Genomic DNA, 27,611 nt, shown 5'->3' with positions numbered 1-27,611 from the left:
CTTTCCCAGTCACCAGCTCTCAAGGTCAGGCTCGCCTGGGTATCCAATAACTTATCTAAGAAACTGCCATTAGAAATCTCCCAACCTCGGCCAGCTTTTCCCATTTGCCCGGCACTCAACGTCACAGGCTACCCTGTCACAGCCTACCCTGTCACAGGCTACCCTGTCTAGCTTACCCATTGCTTAGCATCAGGACCCTGGAGCCTCTGGACTCAGACAGGGGTGGCACCATTCTGAACTGACCCCAACCTATCTGAACTGCTGTGTGTTATGAGACAAACTCTGTCCTCTCTGAACCCCTGTGTCCACGCCTAGGATGGTGTCTGGTTCTATGACTTTGATGTCAAAGTGACAAGGGGAAAGGACAGACACTCAGGTGAGGGTCCCTGAGGAGCCCTGCTTCGGGGGGTGGGGAGGTCCTCAGGTGGGAAAGTTCTGTCTTGGGACTATTGCAAAACAAGTTCAAGCACATTTTTCAGAAAAGGTGGCGTTAAGGCATCTGAACTAGACTCTTAAGAAGGAGGGGCCTCCTTGACATGGGGCCTGGGCCAGGCTGGCCTCCAGAGTGAGAGGGGAAAGGGAAAGGAGGGTGGAGCATGGACAGCACATCTGACCACAGCAAGCCCATACCCATAGCTGGCGATCTCAACTGTCCCCTCAGGGATCCGCCAGGCCTGGCAGACTAGTCCCCACCCTGCCCCTGCTCAAGCCTACATCCTCGAAGAATGTCTTCTGTCCTGTCCTTGTAGCCTTTGTACCTGCTGTTCTCTAAGCTGTCTCTGTGTCCATAGTCCCATGCGATCCCATGATCCCATGACACCAACCCAACCCAGAGTAGCTACGAAGTGACCCGTGTGCTAAAGCCCACTGTCTATCACAGCAGAGTAAAGCCTAGCTGGATGTCTCTGCTGCCAGCCCAGCTGTCTTCTTCTTCAGAGGCCCCAGTCTATCTACACGATCTTGTAGGCTGCTGAGTTGTGCCTCTCTGGCCTTGCTCTGCCAGGGAACATGCCTGTGTTTCTGGCCAGCACTGAGTCTGCTTTGCCTGATGGACCCGAGGTGAAGAGCAAATTCAGGCTCAGCTGGTGTTTGTTGAGTGAACCAACTCTTTGGGCCTCAGTTTCTGGATCTGTACATTGAGGGAGAACTCTACAAGTGCTGGGCCCCAGCTGCAGCAGGTGAGAGGGAGGCTACACCCAGCTCAAAGCGAGGAGAGGGAGTACTGGACTCCAGGGTGTGCCCAGCTGAGGCATAGGCAGTAGAACAGGGCAGGGCCTTCCCCTTAAGGCCTTCTATGATGGCCTGGGCCATTTGTGTGCCAGGACTGAGGTGACCAGAGTAAGGTGGGACTCCTAAGGCCCCTTCCCTTCCACCTCCCAGGAAGCAGATGGGCCAAGCTTGGGCGGGCGGTAGATACAGGCCTGGCATTTGTGTATGTGTGTGGTTTTTTAAAAAATCTGACACATTTTTGTCACGTCTTGGTTCATCAGAACAGTAAAGGAGGCGGGAGTGTGAAGAATGTTTTAACTCGCAACTTTGTAAGAGTTCCAGGTTCTCCAGGGCTCCTCCCCCTCCATCAGCCTCCCCCTCCCCATGGAGCCTCCAAGCCCATCTGTTCCTCAGTCCCTGCTCCCTGCCCCCATCTACCCATCCATCCCTCTTTCAGCAGAGAGGAGACATAATTGGAGGCAGCGGCTTGGGACCGTGAGAAGGGCTAGGCAGGGAGACAACAGCTTTTGCTTTGTGGTCCTGCTAGAGCCAGGCTTGCTGTATGACCTTGTGTCGTTTCTACACACGGTGCCCCATTTATGTGTTCCTGTCAGGTCTGGCCCACCACCTGTGGGGTTCTCTGGCTCTCACATGCATAGAAATGTCTGCTAGAAGGGCTAGAAACAAGAAAGATAAAAGTAGAATTCATGCAGAAAGTTCGGGGTTTATAGCCTCCAGAGAGCATGGGCGGAATGGAAGGAAACTGATCAGTCTTTGCTCCTCCTCCTCTTTCTCCTCTTCCTCCCTCCTCCTCCTCCCCCTCCTCCTCATCACCATCATCACCACCATAATCATCATCACCACCATCACCGTCACCACCACCATTATCACCACCACCACCACCACCACCACCGTCGTCATCATCATCATCATCATCATCATCATCATCATCATCATCATCATCATCATCATCATCATTTCAGCAGCCGCCTGCCACATTCACCCAAGAGAGAAGATGGCCCAGGGCTAACTGACATCTGAGGTCAAGTGAGGAGGAGATGGGAAATACTGGGAACCCAAGAACTTCTTCTGTTCTTCTTGGTACCAAAGGGCCCCAGAAAAGGATGCAGAATGAGTGCTGATCCCTAGAAAACTGCTCCTTAACCACCAGCCCTGCAGTCCCCAACCCTGGCACCAGCTTCCGCTACATTAGTCATGGAAATGCCAGCTGGCCTAGAAAAGCAGGGTTGTCTACAAGGCAGACTGGCAGGCACTACCCTGGTGGGCACGAGAGGTTTGTGACTGGGGAGGGGCAGTGCCCTAGGGCAGCTCAACTAAGGCTTCTTCATTCCATGGCTTAGAGGTCGTGGCTCTGGCACCCTCACCGTTGCTTGGCAGAGAGGCCTTGGCGCCGTTGCTGAGAACAAGAAAAACAGCACCTAGCTCCACTTTTGTTCCCCACGCCCCCCCATACCTCATGGGAACTCCCAAGTCTAGCGTTTTTATCATACAGCAAGGGCAGAGGGGCAGGAGACAGGTGAGGCCCGCCTTAGAAAATACCAGCTCACTGCTGCCCACAGAGAGCTCCTGGGTTTTATGCCGGCCCCTGCATGGGCCGCCAAAGGACGGCTGACGAGTCCAACATGCCCCTTATGGCAGCCCCAATCAGTCCCAGGGCCGGCTGAGTCAATGCGCCCTGCTCGAATCTCACCATATGGGCGCTGGGCGTCTGCAGGGGGTGGAGCTGGAGTTGCCATGAGAACCCGCACGTTGGCATTTCCTCTTTTGGGAGGCTGAACCATGTTCTGCAGGCAGTGTAGGCTTCTGAATCCCAATTCTCTGTGTTTTTAGGAAGGGAAAAAGGGCAGGGGAAGGGGGTGGAAGAAGGCGAGGAGAGAGTGTGGCGGAGTCAGACAGCTCTGAGGGAGCAGCTGTCTGCGGCTGTCGAGGATGGATCAGGGGCTACTCTGCACCTGGGCTCAGCCTAGGGGCAAAGCTGGGTCTAGGCTCCCTTCCGATCACTAGTTCTGGCCTTAAGTAAATTTTTTCCCTTAAATTGCATGGCCTTGCCCCATTCCTGGCATCTCCATCAAATCTCTTGGAGCTTTTCTGAGGTCTCTCTCATATCTGTCCTCGGTTGCTCAGAGCAGTGGAAAGTGGTATAGGGAACATCTAAAAGCAGAACATAAAGGCCTTGCTGTATAAACCCTTCCCTGCAGTGGGCTAATAGCGCCGACTCGGGGGGCTTCCCGTGTACCTAGGGAGAGGCCAACATAATAGTTATATGTTGATAATAGTTCAAGATAATAGTTCAAGACATGGCTCCAACAGCAGATGACTTAGAGATACCCCCGATCCTGGAAGGAATGCCCACCTGGGATGGTGTGCTATGGGAGCTGATGTGACTAAGTCCTGGGGTGGGGGGCGACTACCGTGGCAGGGGGAAGAGTCAGGGGACCAACAAATAGGAGACTTGTAGCAGAGGAGACAGTGAGATCCCATTCCTCTGGGCACGAGGCAGGTCATGCCACACTGCTGCTCTGTCTCTCTAGGGGCCAGGGAAGAGTCCGCGAGATGGAAGGGTGCCCAGGAGAGGGACATCTGGCTTTCTTTCCAGGAAGCTGTGGGGTAGAGAGGTGGGGCACCACAACCCCTGGTCCTGCCTCCAGTAATAGCTGAGCCTGGATGTGGAGTCCTACTATGTGCCAAAATCTCACTTAGTTCCTGAAGTAACCAGAAGGAATGGCAGTATTTGACCCCTGAAAGGACTGAGGCACAGAAAAGACTTATAACTTATCAAGGTCACCCTACTAGAGGGAGTAGCACTTCCAGGGTGTCCGACCTCTAATCTCTGACCTTCGGGCCTCACCATCTCCAGCAGGCCACTGTGAAGGCTGAAAGGAGGTGAGGAGAGGCAGAGGTCTGCCTAGGGACCTGACCACATCCTGCCTGGGTTAACTACTAACGCCCAGCTTGGAAAGACCATGTTCCTGGCCTCCCATGGATTGGGAATGGGTCCTATCTTTACTGAGTACCCACTCCAGCTCCCACAGCATGTTGGTAAACTTTTCTTAGCCTCCATTTCTTCATCTGGAAAGTGGGGACCACCGTGGCATTGTACCAGCCAAACTAGATGACTAAACCCCTACGAGTTCCAACAACACCAGCTCCTTTCTCAGCCTGTTCCATGGGTTAGCTGCTCCTTGTCAGTCAGGGCTCCAGGCTGACGGCTAGCCACCATTTTAACATGTACATCCACAGTTGTCATGGCAGCAGGAAGAAGCATGGCCAGCTTCTCTTGTGATTTGTGTAACTTCCACTGAAGTTCCATTGTTCAAAAACATGTCATGAGCCATGCATAACTCTGAAGGGGACAAGGAAGTACAACCCTTTACCACATGCTTAAAGGGAAAAAAATCACCCACAGAACTGGTAAACATCCCTTCATAATGGCCTCAGGCACCTGCCACACAGGGATGCTATGAGCATTGAGTGAACTAAAGGGGACACACACAATGTACCTAGTGAATATGAGCTCCTCTCCCCTGGGCCCCGAACTCTAAGGGGACCCACCTCCCTTCTCTTTCCTGGCCATGTCCCTTAGATAAATTACCAGGCCTGACAATCCCTATCACAGAGATAAAGACCTTAGCTTTGGATGGAGACAGATGGCAACTTCCCCAGGGCATGGTACGATGGCAGCTGGGGCAGGAAGAGCAGACAGGTGCCTCACTCTGCAGAGCCCCTTTTCCAGCCCAGAACCTCTTTTTAACAAATGGAAGAAAAGCCCCAGCAGATCCTGGTAATACCTTAACTCTATTAAGGACTTCATAAGACCCTGATCAAATTACATCACCTGCAATCGAACGGTAAATTCGATTCCATTCAACAAATGTTCCATTCAACACCACGAGGGCCTAGGGGCTCTGGGTATCCCACTTGGCTGGGGACCTGCCTCTCAATTCACATAAAGGTGCCACTCTCCCTGGCATAGGCGTGCTCTAGAGTTTAAGATCAGAGGGTATGTAAGTCCCGGAGTGACCTTGAGCAACTCCTCTTTGGGTTTCAGCCCCCCCCCCAATTCAGAGATCAGCCCAGTCCCCATCCCCACCTCTGACCTTAGTGTTCTGAGGGCACTTCTAAAACTGAGGAGACCATGGTGGGAGTGAAGGCCTTCCCCATCTTCCCTCCTTTTGACCTTTCCCCACTAACCAGGCCCTGAATGCTAGACCGGACTCTGCCCTGTGGGCGCTCAGTCATGGAAGGACAGAAGGCTGAACATCTGTGACAGATGAGAGGCAGACATCACCCAGAGGATACGTTGACATGGGGGAAAAGATTTACTTGTTCTACACACACACACACACACACACACACACACACACACACACACACCACGTGTCTCCTCCAGCTGCAGCCACAGGCAATAGATGGTGGGTTTGTTTGAGAAGATGCAATAGCTGTCAGCCGCAGTCTCTCAGTGTAGTTCTGGAAGCCCAGAGAAGCTCTTGAGTCTCCGGGGATGCTGGAACGAGACCCCCTTCTGCCTAATGAGTCCCTCTCAGCAGTGGTGGTAGTGCTAACTCCTTCTGGCGCTTTGCGTTGATGAAGCACTTTGTGTCTGCCTTCCTATTTGATCTATACTGTGGCCCTGTGAGGGATGCTTCTGTCCCATAATTCAGAGAAGGCAAAAGATTTGCCTCAAGTCAATGAGTCACAACTTGCCCTCATGCTGGTCTATTTGTGCCTGTCTTTCAGGAGTCACGTGAGCCTCCCTCTGGGATCTGGCATGAAGGAGAAATGGATTCTGGATTTTCCGTTCTGGCTTCCCCTGACTTCTCCAGAATTTAAGACGTATCCTGAGACATCTCTTGCTCAACCTCGGCCCAGAATCCCTGAGGATCAATCCAGAAACCCAAAGACCTCAAAACCTAAAAACATCAAGCCCCTTTCCCTGGACACAGACTGGGCAGAAGTAGCCAGTTCATCAGGTAAAGGGGTCAGCATGGCACTGGCCAGGCCGGTACCACCCTCTTTCGCTTGGGGGAATTCTGCTGATCGAGCAAAGCTTGGGCGAGCTTGCTCACCATTTGAAACTGTTCGCATTGTGTGATCTCAAAAATCTTGAGTGGGAGATAGCTCACCCATCAGATCTTTTGCCTGTTAGTACCAACCATGAACGAAAGAGATCCTGGGTCAAGATGGTGCCAATACCAACCATGGCTTTATACACATTTGAGGTTTGGTAATTTGACCTTCAGAAGGATCCAGACCGTGTTTTCTAGATCTGGCTGTCCATAGTTCTGGGTACGGCCCAGGCCCTCCAACCATCAGATTCCCTTAGCCTCTCAGCAACACTAGCACCTGCCATTTTTAGATCAGTTGGGTTTCATTAGCTTGGTTAGCTCTTTCAATACCAGCCTGCAAATTAGTGGAGGGAAGGTGTTAACTGCCTCCTAGGTTCCCATGCAGCTTTCTGAGCACTGTTCATTCAGCCTCTGTCACTCATTCACTTCCACAGAGCACGCTGATTGAGTGTCACGCCCTGGGACGCAGGAGTGCCAGAGGCAGAACTTGCGGTTACATTACCATAAACAGAAAACTCACTCTTCTCCAGCCTATTCCATAAACATGACCTCTGTTGCAGTGGAGAGATAGCTCTGTGGACAAAGTTCTTTCCGTGCAAGTGTGAGGGAGAGAGTCCAGGTCCTCAGAAACCATGAGAACGCCACAATCCCTGCCCAGGATACAGGAGGCTTAGTTGGATCCAGAACTGGCTGGCGAGACATATGGGTGACCTCTGGATTCAACTGAAAGACTCTTTGCCTCAAAGAAGGCAGAGAGAAATCAAGGAAGACCCTTGACATCAACCTCAGGCCTCTGTATGTACACATACTACATGCACTTATGCAGAAAAAGCATTGCTTTTGTGTATGACTGTACATGCATGAGTAGAGCTACCATAGCTGTCTTTCCAGTGAAGGTAGTCTTTTTTCTGCACCATGTGTCTGATCTGGACCTGTGAAGCCACCTTTGAGGCTAAATACACTCTAGATCCAGCCCAGGAAACTGGCTCAGCAGAGGCTCAGGGGTGGCTGAGGACAGCCATCAGAGTCAAACCTGTACACTCCAGCCTGCCCATCCCCTCCCCTCCCCCATCCTCACCCCATCCTCTGCGCCATCACACATGGCTTCTCTCCTCTCCTGTGACAGCCCTTCAGACTGCTTTTACTCTCTCCTCATCCAGAGACTACCTCATCTGTGACCTGGCCTCTCCCTAGACAACCTCTATCTGTCCTTTTCTCACCCTTCAACTGACTTCCCGAACAGGAGGAAACTGGAATTCAGGACAAGGACTCTGCCAGGATTGGATCTAGACCTGGCCTCTGGACTCCAATAGGATGACTCACAGCTCAGCCCAGACAAAACCTGCAGGGTCCAGGTTGCCCCCTGCTGGATGCCCAGAGTTGCCATGGCGACCCTCTGCCAGTCTTCCCAGCGTGGAGACAATCAAAAAATAACAGCAAGGGCTCCTTTATTCTGTGTCCCACCTGGGAGCCATTTAAGCCTCCCAATTCCTTTTGACACATAATAATTTTTTTTCTTGCTCTTAAGATTATCTTGAAATCCCCCCTCATTTTGGGCTCCATGGCATAGTCTCCAAGAGCCTTTGATCTTAAACACACACATACACACACAGGTGCACATGCTGTGCACCTGTTTACACACCACTCCGGAGACAGCAAATTGGCCTCCTGATGCTTCAACAGCAGAGCTACAGCGAAGGCATGGCCCCTTCTCTTCATCTGCACACCACTTTGCAGCTTGCAAGGCCCTCCCACGCCTGGAGTAGCGTAGGTCCATATGCGTAACCCCACCTCTATAGTTTCTTATGAGGAGACGGGGTCACCTTGTGGCTGGGCATGGCTGCATCTAAGCCTTTTATTCCCTCCTGTTCTGTTCTTCCATCGCTTCCTGTGTGAGCCATGACAGTCGGAATAGGGAGTGAATGCCTCTCTCTTGCCCTTCCTGTTTGCCTCTCCAGGAACAGTGTTGGGAGCTACCTAAAGGACCACACAAAGCTCTTACAACCGTCCTGGTTGCCTTGGTTCCTGACCTTTCCTTTGGAGTCTTCCCGACCCATGCTCTTGGCATCAGCAGGCCAAGCAGTTAGCCACTGCCTGTCCCCAGCTTGCTCTGTAGCCAACCATTCCGTGTCCTTCAGTTCTTCCTTGCTATGCCATCCTTTTTGTTCCCTCAAGCCTCTCCTCCAGACATGTCTTCCACAGACTCCTGTCATGCCAAAGAATAGCACTGACACTGAACACGGGCATCGCCACATAGCCTGTTTGTTTTGGATCCGTGAGCAATTTCCTATGCCACATGTTGACCAAAAGCATTCCCACTGTGTGGTTAAAACTCTTAGACACTGGGCATCCAAGGAGGATTCTGAGTCTTCAGAAGAATCAGAATTCTCTCCCTGTAACTCCCATAGCTGCCCCAAGTGAAGGGAACTCCTCAGATGGGTCTTGAAGGCACTTCCCTAACCCGTGTGTGTATGGTTTTTGTTTTCTCCCAGTGCAGGGGACTGAACTCAGGGCCTTGCCTATGCTAGGCAAGTTCTCTGTCATCAAGCCACTTTGGGCTTGGGTTGTGCAAGTTAAGGTCTACCACAAGGCTGGTGAAATAGCTCAATCTGCAAAGTGCTTGCAAGGACCAAAACTCATGTTACAAAATCTGTCCTGGAAGTACGTTCACATTCCCAAAGTAAGAGAGGCAGAGACAGGCAGCTCCCTGGGCCAGCCATACCAGTTGACTCAGGGACCAATGAGAACCCCTGTCTCAAGCTACAAGGTAGACCATAGCTAAGGAGCAGTACCCGAGGCTGACTCCTGGCTGCCACATGCACATGTATACACCCATGCACACACAGCACAAAGACCTATAGAGGGTGCAAAGGGGGAGAGACTGCATCTCTGTGGGGATTTGAAAGCAGTGCAGGATCCTGGGGACATTGGGGACATAACAGGTTTAAGTCCCAGGCCTGATCTCTGCTGTCCTTCTCCTCAGATCCTCTGTTTAGCAGGGGAATTGGAAGCACACTAGGAGTGCAGGGGAGTGGGGCCCTGCCTTAGAGTTCCGATCCTGCAGAATTAGGTGAAGTGGGTAACCCCTGGGAAGGGCGTAGGCAAGCCAACATGGTATTCTTGGCTCAAGCCTACTTTACTTGTTCCCTGAGACTCAATGTACCCAGGCTCCTCCTTGCACAGTCGGTCACTGAAGCTAAAGGGCATGGCCAGAGGCTGAGAGAGACTTGGCCTTCTGTGCATGACCATCCTCTGGCCATGGATCCGGTCACTCATGCTACAGCCATCAATCTATATGGGAATATGGCCCAACCCCAGTGTAAGACTATAGAAAACCGTGGGGTGAAGTCTCAGGGACAGGGGGAGGGACATCTTTCAGAAGGGCCATGTGCCTACCTGAACCTTGTTTTCCTCTCTGCAAAGTGTTGCCAACAACGTGTTGGACTCAGAACCCTGTGTACTCCCATCAGCCACTGTGCCTGGCACACAGTAAGCATTCCTTCAATACTAGCTAAGGTAGACTCAATGGCTCCTGTATCTAAGTGATCTTGGGGCTCAGCCTCCTCATCTGTAAAATGGGATTGATGCCAAGCCCCTCCCCTTCGACCGCCATTTCTTCCCCAGAACAGAAGCCCAGGAGAGGGAGGCAAACACATAGATACCTTCCCGTCTGTCTGTCAATCCATCTGCAATGGTGGCGTCAGTTTTCATAGAGGAGGGGAATCTGCAAAGTAGTCAAAAAAATATTTCCTCTGTGACTCCAGAAGCCCAGCTGTTCTCTTTCAGGAAAAGTGCTGAGGGCTGAAAATACAGGAACAATGATAGAGAGACAGGAAAGTGGGGTGGGGGAGGGAAAAGAAAAGTGAAGGGCACAGGGTGGGGCAGCATGGAGTGCAAGGTTTAGCCAGGGCCTTTCCTGGGCCACCTGGAACAGCATTCAGCAAGGCAGCCATTTTCCCAGAGGCTTCTGGGATCCACCACTCACCAGCGTGCTTGCCCTGTGGGACCTGGGCTCAAAGGCAACACTAGTGGAGGAAGACACATGTCGCCGCTGGCCTGGCATTGTTCTATTTATGAGTCATCCTACCCCACCTGAAGGGAAGTCCTGTGGAGAATGTTCAGGCTTACTCAGCCCCAAGACCACTCAGGACTATCATGGTTGCTCCATGGGCCTTGTTCAGACGTGGCTTCCCCACCCTTTCTCTCCTCTACCTGCTCTTCTCATTTCTTCAGATGCCTATGTTCCTGTCTGCAGGCTGGGTCCTGTCCCTCCCTCTGCCTCCTCTAGAAAAGCCTTTAGATTCCTCCCTGCAAGACTGCCTCTCCTTTTTGTGGCTCTCGTCACTGTCTGCCTCCTGTCTGATACTCCCATAAGCAGGGTTACCCCTGCTCTGGCCCGTGCTCCCACAGACAAACCTGAGTGTCCTGGGTTCTGAACCCTGGTGCCATCTGGTCAGGTCTGGCACAGGCAAGGCCTGGATCAAGAGCTTGGGAGTTGGTGTTCTCACCTGGATGGACCTCCTTACCCTGCCCACCTCTGGACCCCCACTAGCATAGTCACTGGGGAGACTGGCCTCCCAACGCCATGTCAGTAACACAGGTGGTTAGCCCACATGGGAGCTGGTCCATGCTTTCTTCAAGAGATGAGTACCCTGACTGCCACCGACCTCTCAGTGGCCTTGAGTGACTTTCCTGCCTCCCCTGGCCTTCAGGTCCTTATCTCTGCTCTAAGGGTGCCAGCCCGGGATTCCTGGAGCAGTGGGAAGTATGAAAAAGCACCCGAGGGCACAGAATAAAGGCCTGGCAGTGCCCCTAGGATCCCAGGGTCCCTCTGGCCTCATGTAGAAGAACCCACCCTTCCCTGGCCATCTTCTGACCATGCTCAACCATGAAACTCTAGTCTTTCTGTGCAGACAAAGCAAGCTCTGGAGTTCAGAGGAGGAGGTTACTTCTATGCTGACCTTTATCAGGGAGACATCTGGGTTTGCTGGAAGTGACGTGGGCTGATGGCCTCTGAGCTGACTATCCCTGGAGTCAGTTCTGCCCAGTTCTGCTCATCCCCTACTGCCCACAGAAGTGTGACCTGCATTTGTTGTATAAAGAAGAGAGAGCAGCTAAAGTCTCCAGTTTCGTTCTAAGCCACAGCTAGGTCCCTCGACCCTTTTCCCCTTCCCCACCCTTAACCCCCCCCCATTTAGCTCTCTTGGTTGCCATGACAGCAGAATCCTGGGAAGTAGGACTCCTTGGAGGGACAGAAACAGAGTGAGACCATGTGTGTTTTAGTGTATTTGGCCAGGTGGGTGTCCCCATGACGCTGTGGGGTTGGACTGGGGGCTGTGTGTTTGGGTGAGGTCTTTTCCAGCTCACATGCCTGGCTCATGCATGTTTCATGGACACACGACTAGAGCACAAGCAGAGATAATCAGACTCTTGCTTATTCACTACTCTGTTGATAGGGCTGGAAGGTGACAGGGTTGGAAGGAGTCGGGTGCCTGTCCCCTTGCTGCCTCATCAGGCTCATGCAAATGTTCCTCTGTTCCCTTGCCATGGGAAGCAGGCAGGCAAAATAAGCATATGGGGAAACTGAGGTCTTCCCATGTACCTGCTCTTTCAAGTTGGGGTTGTTCTCAGGCCTCCTGGGTCCTCAGATAGTAGTGTATCTGAGGGAGCATTTGGTGTGTTACAGCCCCGGGCTTCCTCAATCCCCTGCTCTAGTAAGAATGGTCCATGTCCACTGCAAGAGGAGCCCAGCGGCAAGGCCCCCTGCTCACTCATCCATCCTCAGAACTACACGTTGGCTACGAAGAGTCTCTGAACTCCTCTAAGGTAGGTCTGGAGCCAGCTCTCCAGGAAGGCTGGTGAGACCCTTGAGATGCCGAGAGGAAGGCCCCCAGCGAGGGTTTTCAGAGGCGGTAGCAGCCATGCACTTGTCTGGGACTAGCAGGCATGAAGGACACATATAGGAACCCAATATGTCTGTCTGCTTGCCCTGCTTCAGACATGAGCTGGTATTTACCTCTAGCCATGAGGCACACATAGGCAGCCCATTCTACCGCCAACTCACCGAGGTGGAAATGCCACAGCCAAATTGAAGTGTGAAGAGTTGGCTGCTGCTGGAACGAGTGGCCTTGAGGTTGGATGACTCTAGGGAGAGTGATGAGTGAGCCCTCAGCTCATCCTACCCATCCCACCGTATGACGGGGACCTTTTGACCCCAGTTTCCTGGTGGCAAGCCTGCAGCCAGGACCTCTTACTCCAGACCCCCTGTGCCCCCTGAGTCGTCTGAGGCAGCCTCCCTGCCCTGCTCTGGGTAGACGGATCACGGCTCTTAGATTGTGTACATGGGAGGAAGGGAGTCTGGATGTACGGGGCAGGGGGTGGGGCGCGATGCAGTCTGAGTCACTGGAACTTCCTGAGGGCATACCAGGCCTGTCTCCCCACTTGCCTGCTGAGCCACCACAACGGGCACAGGTATTTCTGGCTGGTTTCACACCTCAGCAGGTGGTGTGAACACACTGCCTCAGTGTGCACACCCATGTTTAAATTTGAGACTGCAGGGAGCCTTCCTGGGGTCTGAAATCTCAGGCTGCCATCTGATCTATTATTCCATGTGCTCCCACCCAGGGAGCCCCTGTGCCCAGCTCAGACTTCCAGGACAGTCGCCAGGGTCAGGGCTTGCCTAGGGTCCTGGTTTCACCAAGGTCACCTTCTCTCTCTCAGTGAAGTGGATACTGCCCATCCTCTGCGGGGCAACCTCTTCCCATGGTTTCAAAGTGACCAGTAAGAACCTAGCTAGGAGCATGGCATGCTGATACACACACCTTCAATCCCAACACTCAGGAGACAGAGGCAGACAGATCTCTGAGTCTGAGGCTAGCCTCTTCTACAGTGTGAGTTCCAGGACAGCCAAGGGTAGCTACACAAAGAAAATCAGTCTCAAGCAAACCAAAACTGAATAAACAAATAAAAGGGCCTGGCAAGGGCTCAGCCTGCCCCTGTGCCTGCTCTGGGACCCATTTCCCCCCTCCAGAAATGACAAGTTCCTTTTTCAGTGGCAGAACTGGCACATGTGGAGGGGGTAGGGACAGAAAGAGGAAGAAGATGCTTACATTTGCCCCAGGAATCCCCGTATCAGGGCATCCTCCCTCACCCACCTGCCCTGGGTCAAGCAAGCAGAGAGAGTTGGATCAAGGGCACTGTCTGTGGTTGTGGCTCTCTTTTGCCCAGAAGGCAAACCCTGCAGAGGAGATTAGGAACTTTTGCCCATGGCTGATGGGTCTTGAAGAACAGAAAGAGATGTAGAAAGGTCTATGGCTGACCTACCCTGACTCAAATGACAAGCACTACATTTCGCCCTGACACATGGCACACAGGTGTACAACACAACACAGGTATATCCCCCCAAACATCCCCTAACTAGATATCCACAGAGCAGCCCACCCTGGCCCTCTGCTCACAGTGGCTTCATCCTCCTGAAGGTGAGGTGTGCTGGCCCTATTCCAAGGGTCAGAAGGCTCAGTGTAGGCTATGTCACTGAAGTCTCATGAGTGCTGCGATCAAACAAGGCAGGCAAGGGAAGAACAATACAAGTGCTTTCCCAGAAAAGGCTATGTTCTCGAAGCTCCACCCAGTCATCACACCCATCATGGCCTTGTTGACAAATAGAACCCATCTCATGCTAGGAATCTCTTTTGCCCACCAGAAAACAGGGCCAGCTCCCTGAAACTTTACTTTGCCTTCTGAGTCTGGGCCAGAGCTATAACTCCTTGAGTATGGGACCTGAACTGGGGCGAGGGGTTCTCACACGTGGACATAACAGTATGGAGAACCACGCCTGAGTTTGGTATTTAAAGTGAGGGAGGATAGACTTGTGCAGGCAGAGCAGATCCCATGGAGACTGCAGACCACAGGTTCCTGACCTCCCTCCTGTCACCTAATTCACATGGCCACTGTCCCCAGGGTGTGACCTGACATCATAGATATTCCGGCTTCTCCTTTTAGCACCATCAAGAGTTTGCCTGGACGAAAAAGGGAGAGGGCCTGGAGGCTACCTCAAGCTACCTCTGCCTCAGCCTGCTCCAGAGGTGGGTCTCCTCTGATCCATGGCCATCCCTGCCCATATTATCCAAGGATTCGGGTCCCCCTGCTAACTGTCCAGAGGTCCGACCTGTCTTGCTGTCCCCTAGTGGCCACTCTGGCATGTTTCTGTTCACTCTCCACTCAGTTTGATATAAGCTGATATCAATTAGACTGAGAGTTCCTGCATCTCACACATGGCCTGTGGCCCCAGACTAAAGATGCCCCTCTTACGGCCCTTAAAGCCCAGAGTAGGCTGTACCTTGAGGATTCCTCCATTCACTCTCTGACTATGCCAGTATGGATGGATAATTCCACTGCCCCCTACCACCACAACTTGTCCCAACTCTTCTCAGCACGGGCTAGATAGCCAGGCAGGAAGGGAGCTCCCGGCTTACCTAACCCTACCTGACCAAGAAGGCTAAGCTTAAGATCCAAGTCAGAGGGGGAATCAGGAGGCTGGGCTCCAGATACTTCACTGCTATGTGGCTTTGGACAGCCCCAGGGCCTCTGTGTGGGTCTATAAAGCAGATATTGAGGGCAGCAGGAGTCTACAGAAGATAAAACAAAAGTGGGCCTTCCCCAGCCTCCACCCCTGGGAGAAGAGGCCAGCCTAAGGCTTATTTAGTGAGGTAAGGCTTTTAGGATTTCCTTCTTCCCTCCAGGAGAAGGAAACCACTTAAGGGATATGCCCTTTGGTGGGTATCAGGACTTGGTAAGGGTTGTCAGCTCAAGAAGTGGGCCAGGCTCGCACCCTATTTGCTGGAGGTGACCTAGGGATTTGGATGCTTCCCCTGACAGAGCTAAGCATACCATGGACACCTATCAGGCTCCTGAGAGCCAATTCTGGCAGCTGTGACTCTGGGGCCCTGGATCCACTTTTCCTCTCTACTCCTTGGAATGGGATGCCTGTGCTTGGGTGGGCCAGGTGCTGGCAGCCCAGCTCCTCCCCCCACTTCCACTGTGCCTCCCCGGCTGCTGTCCTGGACTCAGGCCTTAATGGAGCGTAAACAGCCTGGCAGAGGGAAGCCTCATTAGGTCTGATCTAATTAGGAGGCTCTGTGCAGTGGAGGTGGGTGGGGAGGGCCACCCATTCCCAAAGCTTGCTCTGCACCGGGAATGTCATACATGTAGGTTCCTGGGATCCCCCTGATAGCCTACTGAAGTAGACTGTCCCAGGCATCTGCAACGAAGGGGTGCTCAGAGAGGACAGATGATCTGCCAAGGTGATAGAATCTACAGTGGCTTCCTTAGGAAGTGCACCCCACAGGCCTCCCCATTTCATGTGCGTCTCAACCTCTAAGGCAGGGGCATGGCCCCATTTGCCTACTGTTCACAATTTGGCCTCCTCTCTCCATCCAGCACCACCAGATGCCACAGTAGGTCAGATGGTGGGAGGTGGGATAGGAGGCAGACCTCTCTCTCTCTCTCCCTCCCTCCCTCCCTCCCTCTGTCCCCCCCTCCCTGTCTCTGGCTCCCTCTGTGATCAGGATAGGGGAATGGATGCCATGCCAAGGGGCCCACCGCCCCTTCGTTAGTCTTAGCTAACAAGCTGTTTATGGGTACGACATGACACCTGCTTTCTTCTTTATAAGTTCAATAATTTATAGGCATATTAGCAGCCTAGTGGCTGCCCTGGGCCCCAGCCAGACGGGACGGGGCGATGCAGCCGGGTGCCTCTGCCGATATTTACTCTCTCCCACCATCAATTATTAAGAAACCCTCCTTCAGTTTTGCACATAATTACACGCGCCGTTATGGTTTGAACTCCCCTGCTCTAAATCCCTCTGGAGCAGGGCCCAGCCTGTCCCACAGGGCTGCCATAGCCCAGGGACCCAGCTTCCTGCAGACTAGGAGAGGTGGCCTAGCTCAGCCTTGAACCCCCTTGAGTCTCTTTGGCCAGCAGTAGTCTTCCCCCACCTTGGGTGAGGTCTCTGCAGCCTTGCTGTCTGTGTGACACACCTCCCCACCTCTGTACACATAGCTGTCTTCTTCTCACTGTTTGATTCAGCACAGCCATGACTACCTGCAGAATGTCTGTCCTGACTCCCCAGTGCCTGCTTTGTGTGTGTGCAAACACAGCCTGTATCATACTGGGTTGAGTCTTGTTTGCTAGACCATGGACTCTGGAGGTACAGAGAAAGCTATGGCAAATGTTTGCTGAGTGATAAATGCACGAATGGATGGATAGAAGGATGGATGGGTGGCCGGGTGTCTGTCACTAGTGAGTCCACTGAAGCACTTGCCTCTTTATCCCAAGACAGCAAGTCCTTCCCAGTCGGTCCTCTTGCTCCCAGACCCCCTACACTATCTTGGTTTAGACTGAGATTGTCCTGTGGGCAGCCAAGCCGGGACTCTCATCTACATGCCGTCACAAGAGGGCAGGGCAGGGTAGAGTGAGAGCCAGTCCCTCAATCTCACATCTTCTGTGTGGGTTGGAGAAGTCGCTCGCCCTTTCTGATACTGTTTCCTCATTGGCTAAACGGGGATGACAACAGTCCCCCTGTGGATGTGGTTGAGGCTTACGTGAGGACCTATCAAGACACAAATGTCGAGTCCTATTCCTTAGCCTCAGCCTTCGTCTGTGAGCTGAGCCTGCAGAAACTTGAGCTGTCTTGAATCAGAAGGTCCCATCCCCACCTTCTTTTGTCCACTCTCCTCATAAGTCTCACGGCTGGCGCTAGGCTTGGCTCCTGAGGCTCCACACAGACTACAGACTGATTAATCAAAATGTTGCCACATCTCAGCCTACACTATTTAGGAAGCTGAGGAGAAGTCCCCCATGTAACCAAAATCAAGCCAGAGGCCATGCCCTTCCATAGTAACAGCAAAGTAAATTCCAAGCCCAGGGCTCTTTCCCTGGGGACCCCATGCCTCAGTCTCTTTCTCAAGAACAAGTAATAGGATGGCCCTAACCCCGGGGTTGTTGAGAGATCAAATGAGTTACTGACTGAGCAGTTAATACAGGAGCAGTGCACTGTTTGGGGGTGTGGGGGGCCCAAGGTGTGGGGTGGGCCTGACTTCCGTCTGTCTTTGAGAGGTGGCGGTCACCCCCTGTGTAGATACTTTCCCTACATGTGTAGGTATCTGAGCTCAGGTCGTAGGCTATGCTTTTGAACTTGACACGATGCTGTGGCCTCGTTTGCACCTTTGCTTTGTTCCCTGTTATAGGATTGCCCACGCTGACTTGTGTGACTCTTGTGTCTGTCTGCACCGTCATTTGTCATTCTGTTGGGTGATCACGCCGCTCTGTCCATCACCCTGCCATTGAGAGGTACATCCAAGGCTTCTGACCCTTGCTGTTACAAAACCCTTGTGGGGGGCGGGGACCTCTTGTTTCTCTGCGATGTGCACCCAGCAAGGCGCTGCTGAGTACCAGACTGTGCACCTTGTCAACCTTATCAGGCGGTAAGCTAGCGTCTGTGCAGTTCCTCACCCCACTGGCAGGAAGCACTTTGCCTGCATTAACCCATGCCCTGACCCGTGGTGGGAGCAAGGAATGACTGCACGCATGTAGCGGGTAGAGCATACGTTAGCCAGGTGCACAAACCACACCCACAGTGGCTTAAAACAAATACATATGACTTTATAGATTGCTCACAGGGGGGATCCAAGTGAGGTAGACCTGGCATCTCTGACTCAGGGTCTCTTGGGTACTCCATGAAGGTATCCAGAGAGCTGTGGTCTCCTCGGGGCTCTGCTCGGGGAGCATCGCTCCTTTCCAAGTGGGCTTCTCGTCAGAGCTGCTAGTGGCATAGAAGCAGATTCCCTTAGAATAGGCAAGCCACCACGGACAAAGAACATCCAAGATGGAAGCCACATCTGTTTTATGATCTTATATCCCAAGTGACATCCTGTCCCTTCGCCATATTCTACTCCTCAGAAGCGAGTCGCTCAGGGTTAGAGCGCTTGATTGGCATGTGTGAATCCCTGGGGCAGCAGGAGGAAAGGGAGCGGGAGTCAGTTGGTCCATCTGCACTCAGGGGGGCTTGGGGAGACGCACTGGGAGACTGGAAGGCAGGGGTCACTAGAAGTCATTTTAGGTCTGCCTAAGGGCAGGGCGGCTGAAGCTTGGGAAGCGGAGTGGCTTGTCCAGGGTCACATGACAGAGAGAGAGAGAGCTTCCGGAACTAGGACATGAGGCTGCTTGGGTGCCTCTGAATCTACTACACTGCCTCTGACCTCAGATAATAACAGGTTCTGAGCTAAGTTAATAGACAAGTCTCTAGCACGTCGGAACTCAAGATGAGTGCTTAATGAATGGATTTGCTAACAGTGCTGCCTGTTTGCACGCATTAGCTCAAATTTCTCCTCGTGTCTCCGTGGGGACGGCCAAGCTCAGACCCTTAGGAGCAGCTGCTCTGCCAAGCACGGAGCCCAGGGTCCCAGAGAGCTGCAGAGTGGTCCCTCTGTACAAATTGCTATTTAGATTTGCAATTTATTTATTTATTTATTTATTTATTTATTTATTTATTTATTTATTTTGCTCCCACTTTAACCTTTTTATCCCCAGTGGAGAGGACACTACTTTGGCTCCTTCCATTCCAGGGCAACTCAAGGTCAGGAGCACCACTGGGTCTTTTCTTCGGGACTTTGGAGTGGGCAGGGTACCCACTGATTGGCTTCAGACAGAGTTCTTACTTTTCAGCCCCCATAGATGCCAGCCATATCCAGGCCAGGCAGCCTCCCAACCCTGCCATGGCTTCTGCTGAAACCTCAGAGTCTCCCAGCTTCCCCTCAGTGCTTAGCCACCTCTAGAGGGCTGCTGGCTGCTCTGCTCCAGCTATGGCACCACAACTCCAGCCCTGAGTGAAGCCCTCTGAAGCCAAAAGGGCTCAAAGCCTGGCCACAGGGCCACTTCCAAGTGGGGACTTTCCCTCCAGCTCCCTCGGGTCCCTGCTCCCTTCTCTGCCCCATCATAGGACCATCACAGGACGCTGACTGACGGATTAACTGCCAGGTCCCAATCCCTTTACTCCAGCCCGAATCTCTAGGACTTCACTATGCCACGGACTCCATAACACCGGCATAAGAGGCTGCAGAGTGTGGCGTAGTCTGGGGCCTCTGCTGTAGCTCCCAGGTATTATAGAATTCAGCTTTCTAGGAGCCTAGAATTTTCATCTAAGGAACTCAGGAGCCTTATCCCAATGTCCCCATAGGCTAGGCAGGGCTGAAGAGCTCTGAGGCCTTGGCATATAACTGAGGGAACGTTGGCCCAGAGAGGGGCAGTTGTTCCCTTCAAGGTCACACAGCAAGGTAATGTTTAGCTTGTGACATAAACTGGAATATGAGGTTTGCCCGAGCACCCAGCTCCAAAGGCTTGAGTGTGAGCTCTACCTCTTCATCCCCTATCCCATGCCCACTGCTGCTCACCCAGCTTCCACCGACTCCTAGCTCCTCAGCTCCGTTTTTCTTGCTAATTAGAGGTCTCAGCAATGACTCTGCTGTCCCAGCCATTTTAGAGCCGTCATTAATTTCAAGTGCCTTCAGAAATAACCATCATCGTAAAACCCTATGAGCTGCTGGGATGCAAGCAGGCAGGACCAGCAGACAAGGAGGCAGGCTTGTGTGTGACACCCTCTCCGGTCTGTGCCTCAGGGGATCCCTGTTCCTGTTAGGGCCCTGCCTCCTGAAACCTCAGCCCTAAGGGTGAGAGAAGAAGAGAGCTGGGCCATGCACAGTGATCACACACAACCAAAGTCCAGCCTGGCTTCTCTCGAGCAGGACAAACGTGGGCAGTGCAGCAGTCAGCCGAGCTTTGGCTCTCTCGTGTGTGTGACAGGACCAACAAGCTCAGTCCTTCTTTGTTGCGTTTATTTTTATTTTATTTTGAGACAGCTGTCTTGGGAAGTTGCAGCAGCCCCACCCCCCACCTCACCCCCATCCCTGCTGCCTCGGTGTCCTGGATGCTGGGATCACAGGTGTGAGCCACCACGGCTGGCGGCCATGCCATTCTTGAAATGAGAAGAAGGAACACAGAGCTTAGAACCCTTACAGATTGGGTGGTGTGTTTTAAAAGGTAGCCCTCTCATCTACCTGCCCCGGAAAACTTACTCCCGCCCCCGCTCTGTGGCCAGAATTCAGGCTACAAAAGACTGGTTCCTTGAAGCCATTGGCTCCTACTTTGTTAGGAATTTCCTCATTGTACAGGGAGACCAGCATCTCCTTTGTGTCCCTTTGCTCGCTCTTGGGAGCTCCTAGTGGAGGGACAGAGAGCAACAGTGGGGTAGGCCTTGCCTAAGGCTGTTAAGTCTGGGGAGGGAGGCAGGCTTAGAAGATACAGATCCTCGTTTGTTCTTGAAACAATGGAAACTGGGAGAAAGTCTCACTACCTAGGAGGAAGACCAACAAAAGCCTGCAGGTGTCCAGTGAGCACTCCTTGGCTGTACTTCTGTTTCTAGTAAAGTCCCCCAACTGGACCATCCCAATGCTTCACCAGTGGCCCTGGGATCTGTGAGAGCATTGAGGGCCACCCCACCAGTCATCTGGAGGGGACCCAGTGTTAGCCTACTCCCTTTGGGGTCAGAATGATAAGGTCAGGGACCAGGCCCCAGCAGAGCCCTCAAAGGCTTCTTCAGACTGTAGTGGTCCCACCCTCCCCAAGCCCCCTTTCCCATCGTTTCCTCTGGTGGAGTAAGATTGAGAACCTGAGAAGGACCGTTTCTTCAGGAGACATAGAGAAAGAGCTATGGCTGGGCTACCTTACAGTGGAGGAGTACGACCTCAACGTAGCTGGGGTGTCACCTCCATCGCCCCAGGACACCGAAGGAAGATGGGTAGATGGGCACCACAAGATCTCAGCCTAGCACACCAGCTTCCTCATCTAGAAACTAGAGACTGACAATGGGGCCGATGGACTCTCCCCCATTTCTCCGACCAGATCACTGAGGCAGGGAGCAGGTGAGTCGGGGGCGGAGATCTGCGGTGGCCGCGCCTTGCCTGCGTCAGTCGCCGCACCAGGAATAGCCCCCGCCCCCGCTCCCCGCCCCGCATCGGGTCTGGCAGAGCCTTTACGCAGGAGCTAGGGAGCGTCTATTCCTGTCGGGCTGTGGGAGGAGGCGGCGAGGGAGGGCGGGAGCTCACCGGTAACTCACAAACAGCCGGGGTGGGGGAGCTGGGGAGACTGGGAAGGGGGTGCAAGGATCACGGAATGGGGGACCCATGAGCCGCCTGCGCTAGTCTCTGGAAGGGAGGGGACTCGTGTGGCCGCCCCACCTCCCCTCCTACCAGTAAGTCCCTCTGCCAAGCCTGCCTCCCACTGGTTTACTCAGCCCTGGAAAGCCATTCAAATTCCCTTTCCACGGTTTACAAGCAGTGTGACCGTGGCCAAGTCACGTAACCTTTCCGAGCCTGGGGTTCCTGCTCTTTATTTCAGGGGACTAGTGGTGCCTCTTCCTGAAGTTGTTGGAAGAAGAATGTAAGATGCAGGGAGCATCACCCACACCTGCGGGGAAGGGGCTCTAGGTAGGCCTGAGATAAGGATGGATGTAGACAAGGCAGGAATGTCCCAAGCAGTGGTCTGCCAGTGAGGCTGAGAGGTATCCAGGATCGGTTTCGCTGGAACAGGTTTGTGCAACTCTTTGGACTATGTGTGTGAGGCTGGTCTGTGGAAATCAAGACAGTGCTGGGGGTGGGGACTTGAAGCTGGCCTCTCCAAGACAGACAGGCATCTCTGAAATGCCAGTCTGGTTCCTTGGAAAGCGAACAAGGCACTGGGAACGGGATCTTTGCCCACCCCAGAAAGGCACAGGCCTTGCGCTGGTCTCTTCCTGCCCTGCACAGCTTCCTTCTTTGCCTGCCTGCAAACTATCGGTAGTTCTGAGGTGCTAATGGGGAGAAGGGAACTCTGCCTTGTGGTGTCTTCATTGATGGTTATTCTAATAAAGCTGGCATGGTTTTAAGGGGCATCTGGCTTCAAGCAGATGGAAAGAGATACTGTAGAAGGATGTGAGGTCCCAAAGGGTTGCCTCCCTACACCGCCGCCCTTACCAGGCCACCTTGCCAGGCTAGTCTCTGATCTGTGGCCCAAGAACAGTCTGGGTCTCGATATAAAGGTCTTATTCTTTGGAGTCATCTGAAATGTGGTAACCACCAAACTCAGTATTTATTTTAGGGAGTTAGATGGTAAATAGCTGAGCCCAGTCTATACTGCCCTCTGCTGGTCACTTAGTAGAGTGCCATGGTCCGGAGCCTTCCAGGTAGACCTGCTGCCCTCTGCTGGACAGAAAACCCGACGGGGTGGAGACTAGGATGCTAAAGCAGATTCTAGACCTGGCCCCCGGGTAGACCCACTTAGCCAGCTCGGCCTCCACATCCCCTTCCTGTGCTTCCCAGCGGCCGGCCTCGCCCTAAGATCCGTAGGAAGTGGTGGTGGTGGTGGTGGTGGTGGTGGTGGTGGTGGTGGTGGTGGTGGTGGTGGTGGTGGTGGTGGTGGTGGTGGTGTCTTGTGGGGAGGTGGGGAGTATCTTGGACAATTCGAGAGGAGGGGTCAAGACCTGACCCTCCTCAAGCCGTCCTCTAAACAACCGTGGCCAGGTGGGGGTCCCTGTCTGTCCACGTGCGTGTGTCGGTCCACATGGCAGTGTGCAGTGACCCCAGTTAACACGTGTGAACACACGCGCTCACATGCACACGCATGTGGCCAGAGACAAATCACACGCCAATAGGTGCACGCACTCTGGGAAGACCGCGGGCTGGGCTGGCTTAAGACTTGCTGGAGCCTGGGACCCAGAGGGGCGCTGCGTGGTGCAGGGCGGGAGCGCGGGGGCGCCGGCCCGGGAGCGTTCTTCGTCTGCGCCCCGCTGCCACTCTCGCTGCCCCCTGGGCTCTGGGCAGCTGCCGGGACGCTCCTCGATCTTCGCCTGGTTCTCTGAAAGAAGGACCCCCACCCAGGTTTTGCGGCCGCGCCTTCTCTCTCCTCCCCCGCCCCGCTCCAGAGCTCGCTCACTAGCTCCCTCCCTCCCTCCCTCCCTCTGTCCCTCCTCCCTCCCTGGCTCGCTGCTCGCTCCTCTCGCTCCCTCCCCACGCCGCGGCAGAGCGCGGAGCCCGAGCGGGAGCCGGCGCGGGAGCCGGAGCGGGCGGCTGCTCAGGAGGCGGCCGGACCTGGACCCGTCCCGGTCCCGGAGCGCGCGGAGTCCCCACCCGCGCCGCTCGGGCCCCTCTCCCGACGCGGGGCTCAGAGCAGCATGCGCAGCAGCTGTCCACCGGCCCCAGCCCTGGCCCCGGCACCGCTGCGGAGAACGCCCGGCCTCGACCCCGGCCCCAGCGGTAGAGGCGGTGGCGGCCGCTCCCGGCCGGCCCGAGGGACAGAGCCAGGCTCCGGGAGCCCGCGACAGGCGTCCTGAGAGCTCCCGTTTCTCAGCCCGCCGCGGCCGCGGCCTCAGCCTCCGCCCCCGACTCCTGAGCTCCTGCCCTAGGGCCGGCTGGGCTCCCGCCCGCGTGGGACAGACAGACGGATAGCCAGCCCTGCGAGGGCGCGCGGACCGGGCGGAGGTGTTGTAGGAGGAGACCGAGGAGGGGGGCTGGGCTGGGGCTGGGGCCGCGCCGGCAAGAGAGACATGCGATTGGTGACCAAGCCGAGCGGACGGACAGCGCGCCCGAGATGCAGGTGAGCCCCTTCGCCTTGGCCGAGCCCGAGTCGGCAGCCCTGCGGCGAGTGCCTCTGGGAGCTGCTGTCAGCCCAGGCTTCACCCTCCTGGGGCTATGTAGGACACCTTGTACCACCCAGACCCCCTTTGGGGTCGCAGGCCTGACCCTCAAGTTTCAAATGATTTTCCCATTTTCGTTCCGCCGGTCCTAACAGATCCCAGGTTGGCAAGCTGGGACCCGTGGTCATCCCTACCATTCTTTTCCATCCCTGCCCTGGTGCCCCCTAAATCATTCTCCCACTCTGGGCAATGGTCACCCAAGAGGATATGTTCTCTGAGCCCTGGGTGAGTCTCCTTCGGTGGACCAGAGACCACCCCCCCGCTTGGGGACACAGCTAGCAAACAGTTTCTCCCCAAGCTCCTGCTCGGATTGCCCCTCTCTCCACAAGAGCCTTGTCAGCCTCTTTCTGGCTCCTTTCTCGCTCCTCCTGGGTGAAAGGGAGGTGGAGGGCGGAAGAAAAGGGAGGGGGGGAGTCCAGTTGAGGAAGACCCAGGAACCTTCGGGGCTCCCCTTTGTCTGCGTTCAGCCGGGCTTCTCACCTCCTCCTGCCCCACTTTTCATACCGAGGGAAATGGGTGGGAAGTGGGAGCCTGCTGAGAAGGGGGAGGTGAGGAAGGAGCCTCTTGTGTATGTCCCCCAAACACACCCTATTCGGGTGGGTTTTGGGCTTCCTGCCCTCTAAGACACCCAGATGTTTCTTTCTGGGTGGGTCCCACTTTGAGGAGGGGTGGGGCCAGGTAGGTGGGCAGTCCCCTGAGGTCTCTTATTGCTGGGGTCCCTGACCAGCCCCTGACCAGCTCTTGTTGTGGCTGCACCTCCCCTTTGTTCTCAAATGCCCTGTGGTGGGTGGGTGCCGTGGCGACTGGGGCACATGGAAGATGGGAACAGCTCTGCCCTGGTGGGTGGGAGTGCAAGAGGCCTGCGGTGGGGGCAGGACCATCTGGGCCAGCCCCTTTCTGCCAGCCCAGCCTTTCCTCAGTCCTTGGCTGGGCTTGGACAGCCAGAGGGCGCCCAGCTCTCCTGGTTCCCGGCTCTGGGCTCAGCCCTGCTGGCCATTATGCCAACGACTTTAGCACGGGCCTTGGTGCCAAGGGAGCTCAGGGGCACCAAGCCGGCAGAGATCCTGGGGTTTACCTGGCCCCACTGAGGACTGCTAGTGAGGGGTGGTGGATGTTCCACTGCTCCTGGCCCTTTGTCCTTGTGTGGGCCAAGAGGGGTACAGAGTCCTCAACCCCTGGGAGGGTGCTGGCACATGGTTTGCTTGGGAGGCAAGAGGGAGGTGATAGAAAGGAGAGGCAAAGAAAGCATTGGAGCCACGCTGAAGGTGCCAGGGAAAAGGCACACGGTCTCAGAAGACCCGAGGGCAACACCCAACCGCCCGGCCAAAGAAGGGCAGGACCCCACACAACCTGGTGGGGCTCTTGGCTCTGCGTCCCTTCCCCCATCCCTAGCTAAAGTGGATATGAGACAGCCTTGGGCAGGGCTCCATCATACCCTGATGTTTCCTAGACCTGGAGCAAGTGAGGGTTAGGAAGCAGCCACGGGATGGGTGTGTGCTGCATGCTGAGGTTGATGCCTTGTGCGTGGAGGGATCCTCAAGCCTGAGGAGACTGTAGAGAGACGTCTGCCTGTCACGATCCTCTTTGATCCTGAGGACTCATCTTTCCCTCCGTCTCTAAACATCCATTTCTCAATCTAGACAATTGTTTGTTTGTTTTAATTTCTGAACTCAGAATTCTAGAGAACCCCTGCCCTCCTCCCCCAGAATGAGCTGTTGCTTAGCAAAAAAGTTGAGCCGGTCCTGTGTTCTGACAGCTTCGCTGAGCCACGGTTAGGTGCCTGTGAAGGCAGAAGGCTGGCCCTGCAGGCGAGAATCTTGGTCTGGCTTTTGTGTGTGTGTGACTTTCCAGCCCCAAGTCCCCCTCCCAGGACAAGCCTACTGACTGGATCTTGTTCTGCCCCTACCAGTCTTCCCCATATGCCTGAATCCTCTCTTGGCTTCCCTTCCTAAAAGGCCCTCTCCTTCCAAAAGCCTCCCCCAGCTGCTCTTAGTGCCCGCGGCTCTGAGGAGCCACATTGGTTTCACAGATGATGGCATAGCAGCCCATTCATTCATGCGTTTATTCTGAACGTCCCGCTGAGCTGCCTGCTTGGCTCTTGGGTAGACCTCGTGGGTTACCCTAGTATCTAGGCAACCCTCTGGACGAGGGAACGATGCCATGAGGCCCTAGCACCTCCTGGCAAGGACAACCTGGAGGGGACATAGACTCCTTAGCTGCATGAATGAGTAGAGCTAGATACGCACTAAAAATGTCCCAGGTAGACTGGAGAGAGCCAACGCAGAGTGCTCCAGAAGTGGGAGTTTCTCTGTGGAGCTGGTGGAGTCAGGCTCTTAGGAGAAAATGGCTGGTCGAGTCCTGACGTAGCATCAGGTTTTGCAGTGACACGGGAATCGGGGGTTTCTAGAGTAAAGGGTCTCTCCGAAGGAAGCTTTGAAAAGGCAGGGTCACTTCTAAACACATTTGAGGCCTCTTGATTCTGACCTCTGTGTGAGGAATGGATAAGTGCTTATCTCCGAGTGCCGTGGGCCAATAGAGGCTCTGCTGAGTGTACAGCGTCCCCAGTGTCACCCACCTCACGGTGAGAGTGGACCTGGGAGCCAGAGGCCTGCTTCAGGCCTCAGCTCCACCACTGCCAAGTTCTGTGACTTTGGGTAACTTACTTAACTTCTCTGGGCCTCCATGTCCCTTCCAGTAAAGTGGAGTTAACCAGTCTCTACCTTAGTGGAGGTGGTGGCAATTAAGTGTGCTGACACACACAATGAGTGCGCTTAGATGGATGCAGAGCGCACAGTGAGTGCTTACTGAGCACCAGCTACTCAGTTTATATCAGCGATGTGCTTCCGGTTTTCTCATTGTAGGTGGTGCTGCGATGTGGTTTTATAGGTGAGAAAACAAACAGAAGGGCGGAGTGACCTGTCAAAGGCCCCCATCTTGGAGGCGTGAGCTCACTCTAAAGTGCTCTCCTCCTGACCATGGGTGGAAGCTGTGCCTACTGGTCCAGGCCTAGCCGGCTAACTTGTTGATCCAGGCATTCGTATTAAAGATAGTAGTACTTGCCAAGGCGTGGTGACACACCCCCGACATACCAGCCCTTGGGAGGCGGAGGCCGGTGGATCTCTGTGAATTCAAGGCCAGTCTGGTCTACATAGTAAGTTTTGTTCTAGCCAAGGCTACACATAGTGACAAAAATAATGAATAAAATAAATCGTAGTAGTGCTCGTGATAGCATAGTGAACATGTGACCCAACTCACCGTCTGCAGCGATCAGACTTCTCTTCCGGCGTACTTCTCCACACCTCACCCTCGGCTCCTTTTACTGAGACAATTACCACCCTACATTGTGTGCCTAGATTTCTCTTGCTTCTTGCCCTTGGGGCTGAGGCTGTGGCTCAATGGTAGGACACCTGTCTAATGTGCCTGATGCTCTGGGTTCAATTCCCAGCCCCGAAACAAAACAATCTATTTAGCTATAGAAGAACTCGGGCATTTTTAGTTATTTTTTTTTTTTTTTAGCTCTCTATAAAGCATA

General features: G+C 54.1%; 1 protein-coding gene across 2 annotated transcripts in view; it reads left to right on the top strand.

Moving 5' to 3' along the window:
• Positions 1-27,611, top strand: part of Lingo1 (leucine rich repeat and Ig domain containing 1) — a 107,920-nt gene that overhangs the window by 67,346 nt on the left and 12,963 nt on the right. The window contains exon 2 of one of the 2 annotated variants that reach the window (XM_032909340.1): positions 5,968-6,200. Coding sequence is in view for 1 of the 2 variants with exons in the window: in XM_032909339.1 (XP_032765230.1) it covers positions 23,974-23,979 (6 nt within the window). In the remaining variant the exon portion in view is untranslated. Of the gene's footprint in view, positions 1-5,967; positions 6,201-23,447; positions 23,980-27,611 lie in introns of those variants that run through there. The other variant, XM_032909339.1, reaches the window with a different exon arrangement.

The sequence above is a fragment of the Rattus rattus genome, chromosome 8 (genome assembly GCF_011064425.1).
Source record: "Rattus rattus isolate New Zealand chromosome 8, Rrattus_CSIRO_v1, whole genome shotgun sequence".
Taxonomy (NCBI): Eukaryota; Metazoa; Chordata; class Mammalia; order Rodentia; family Muridae; genus Rattus; species Rattus rattus.
The sequence above is the reverse complement of the archived record's forward strand: the minus strand, read 5'-3'. Positions and strand labels throughout refer to the sequence as shown.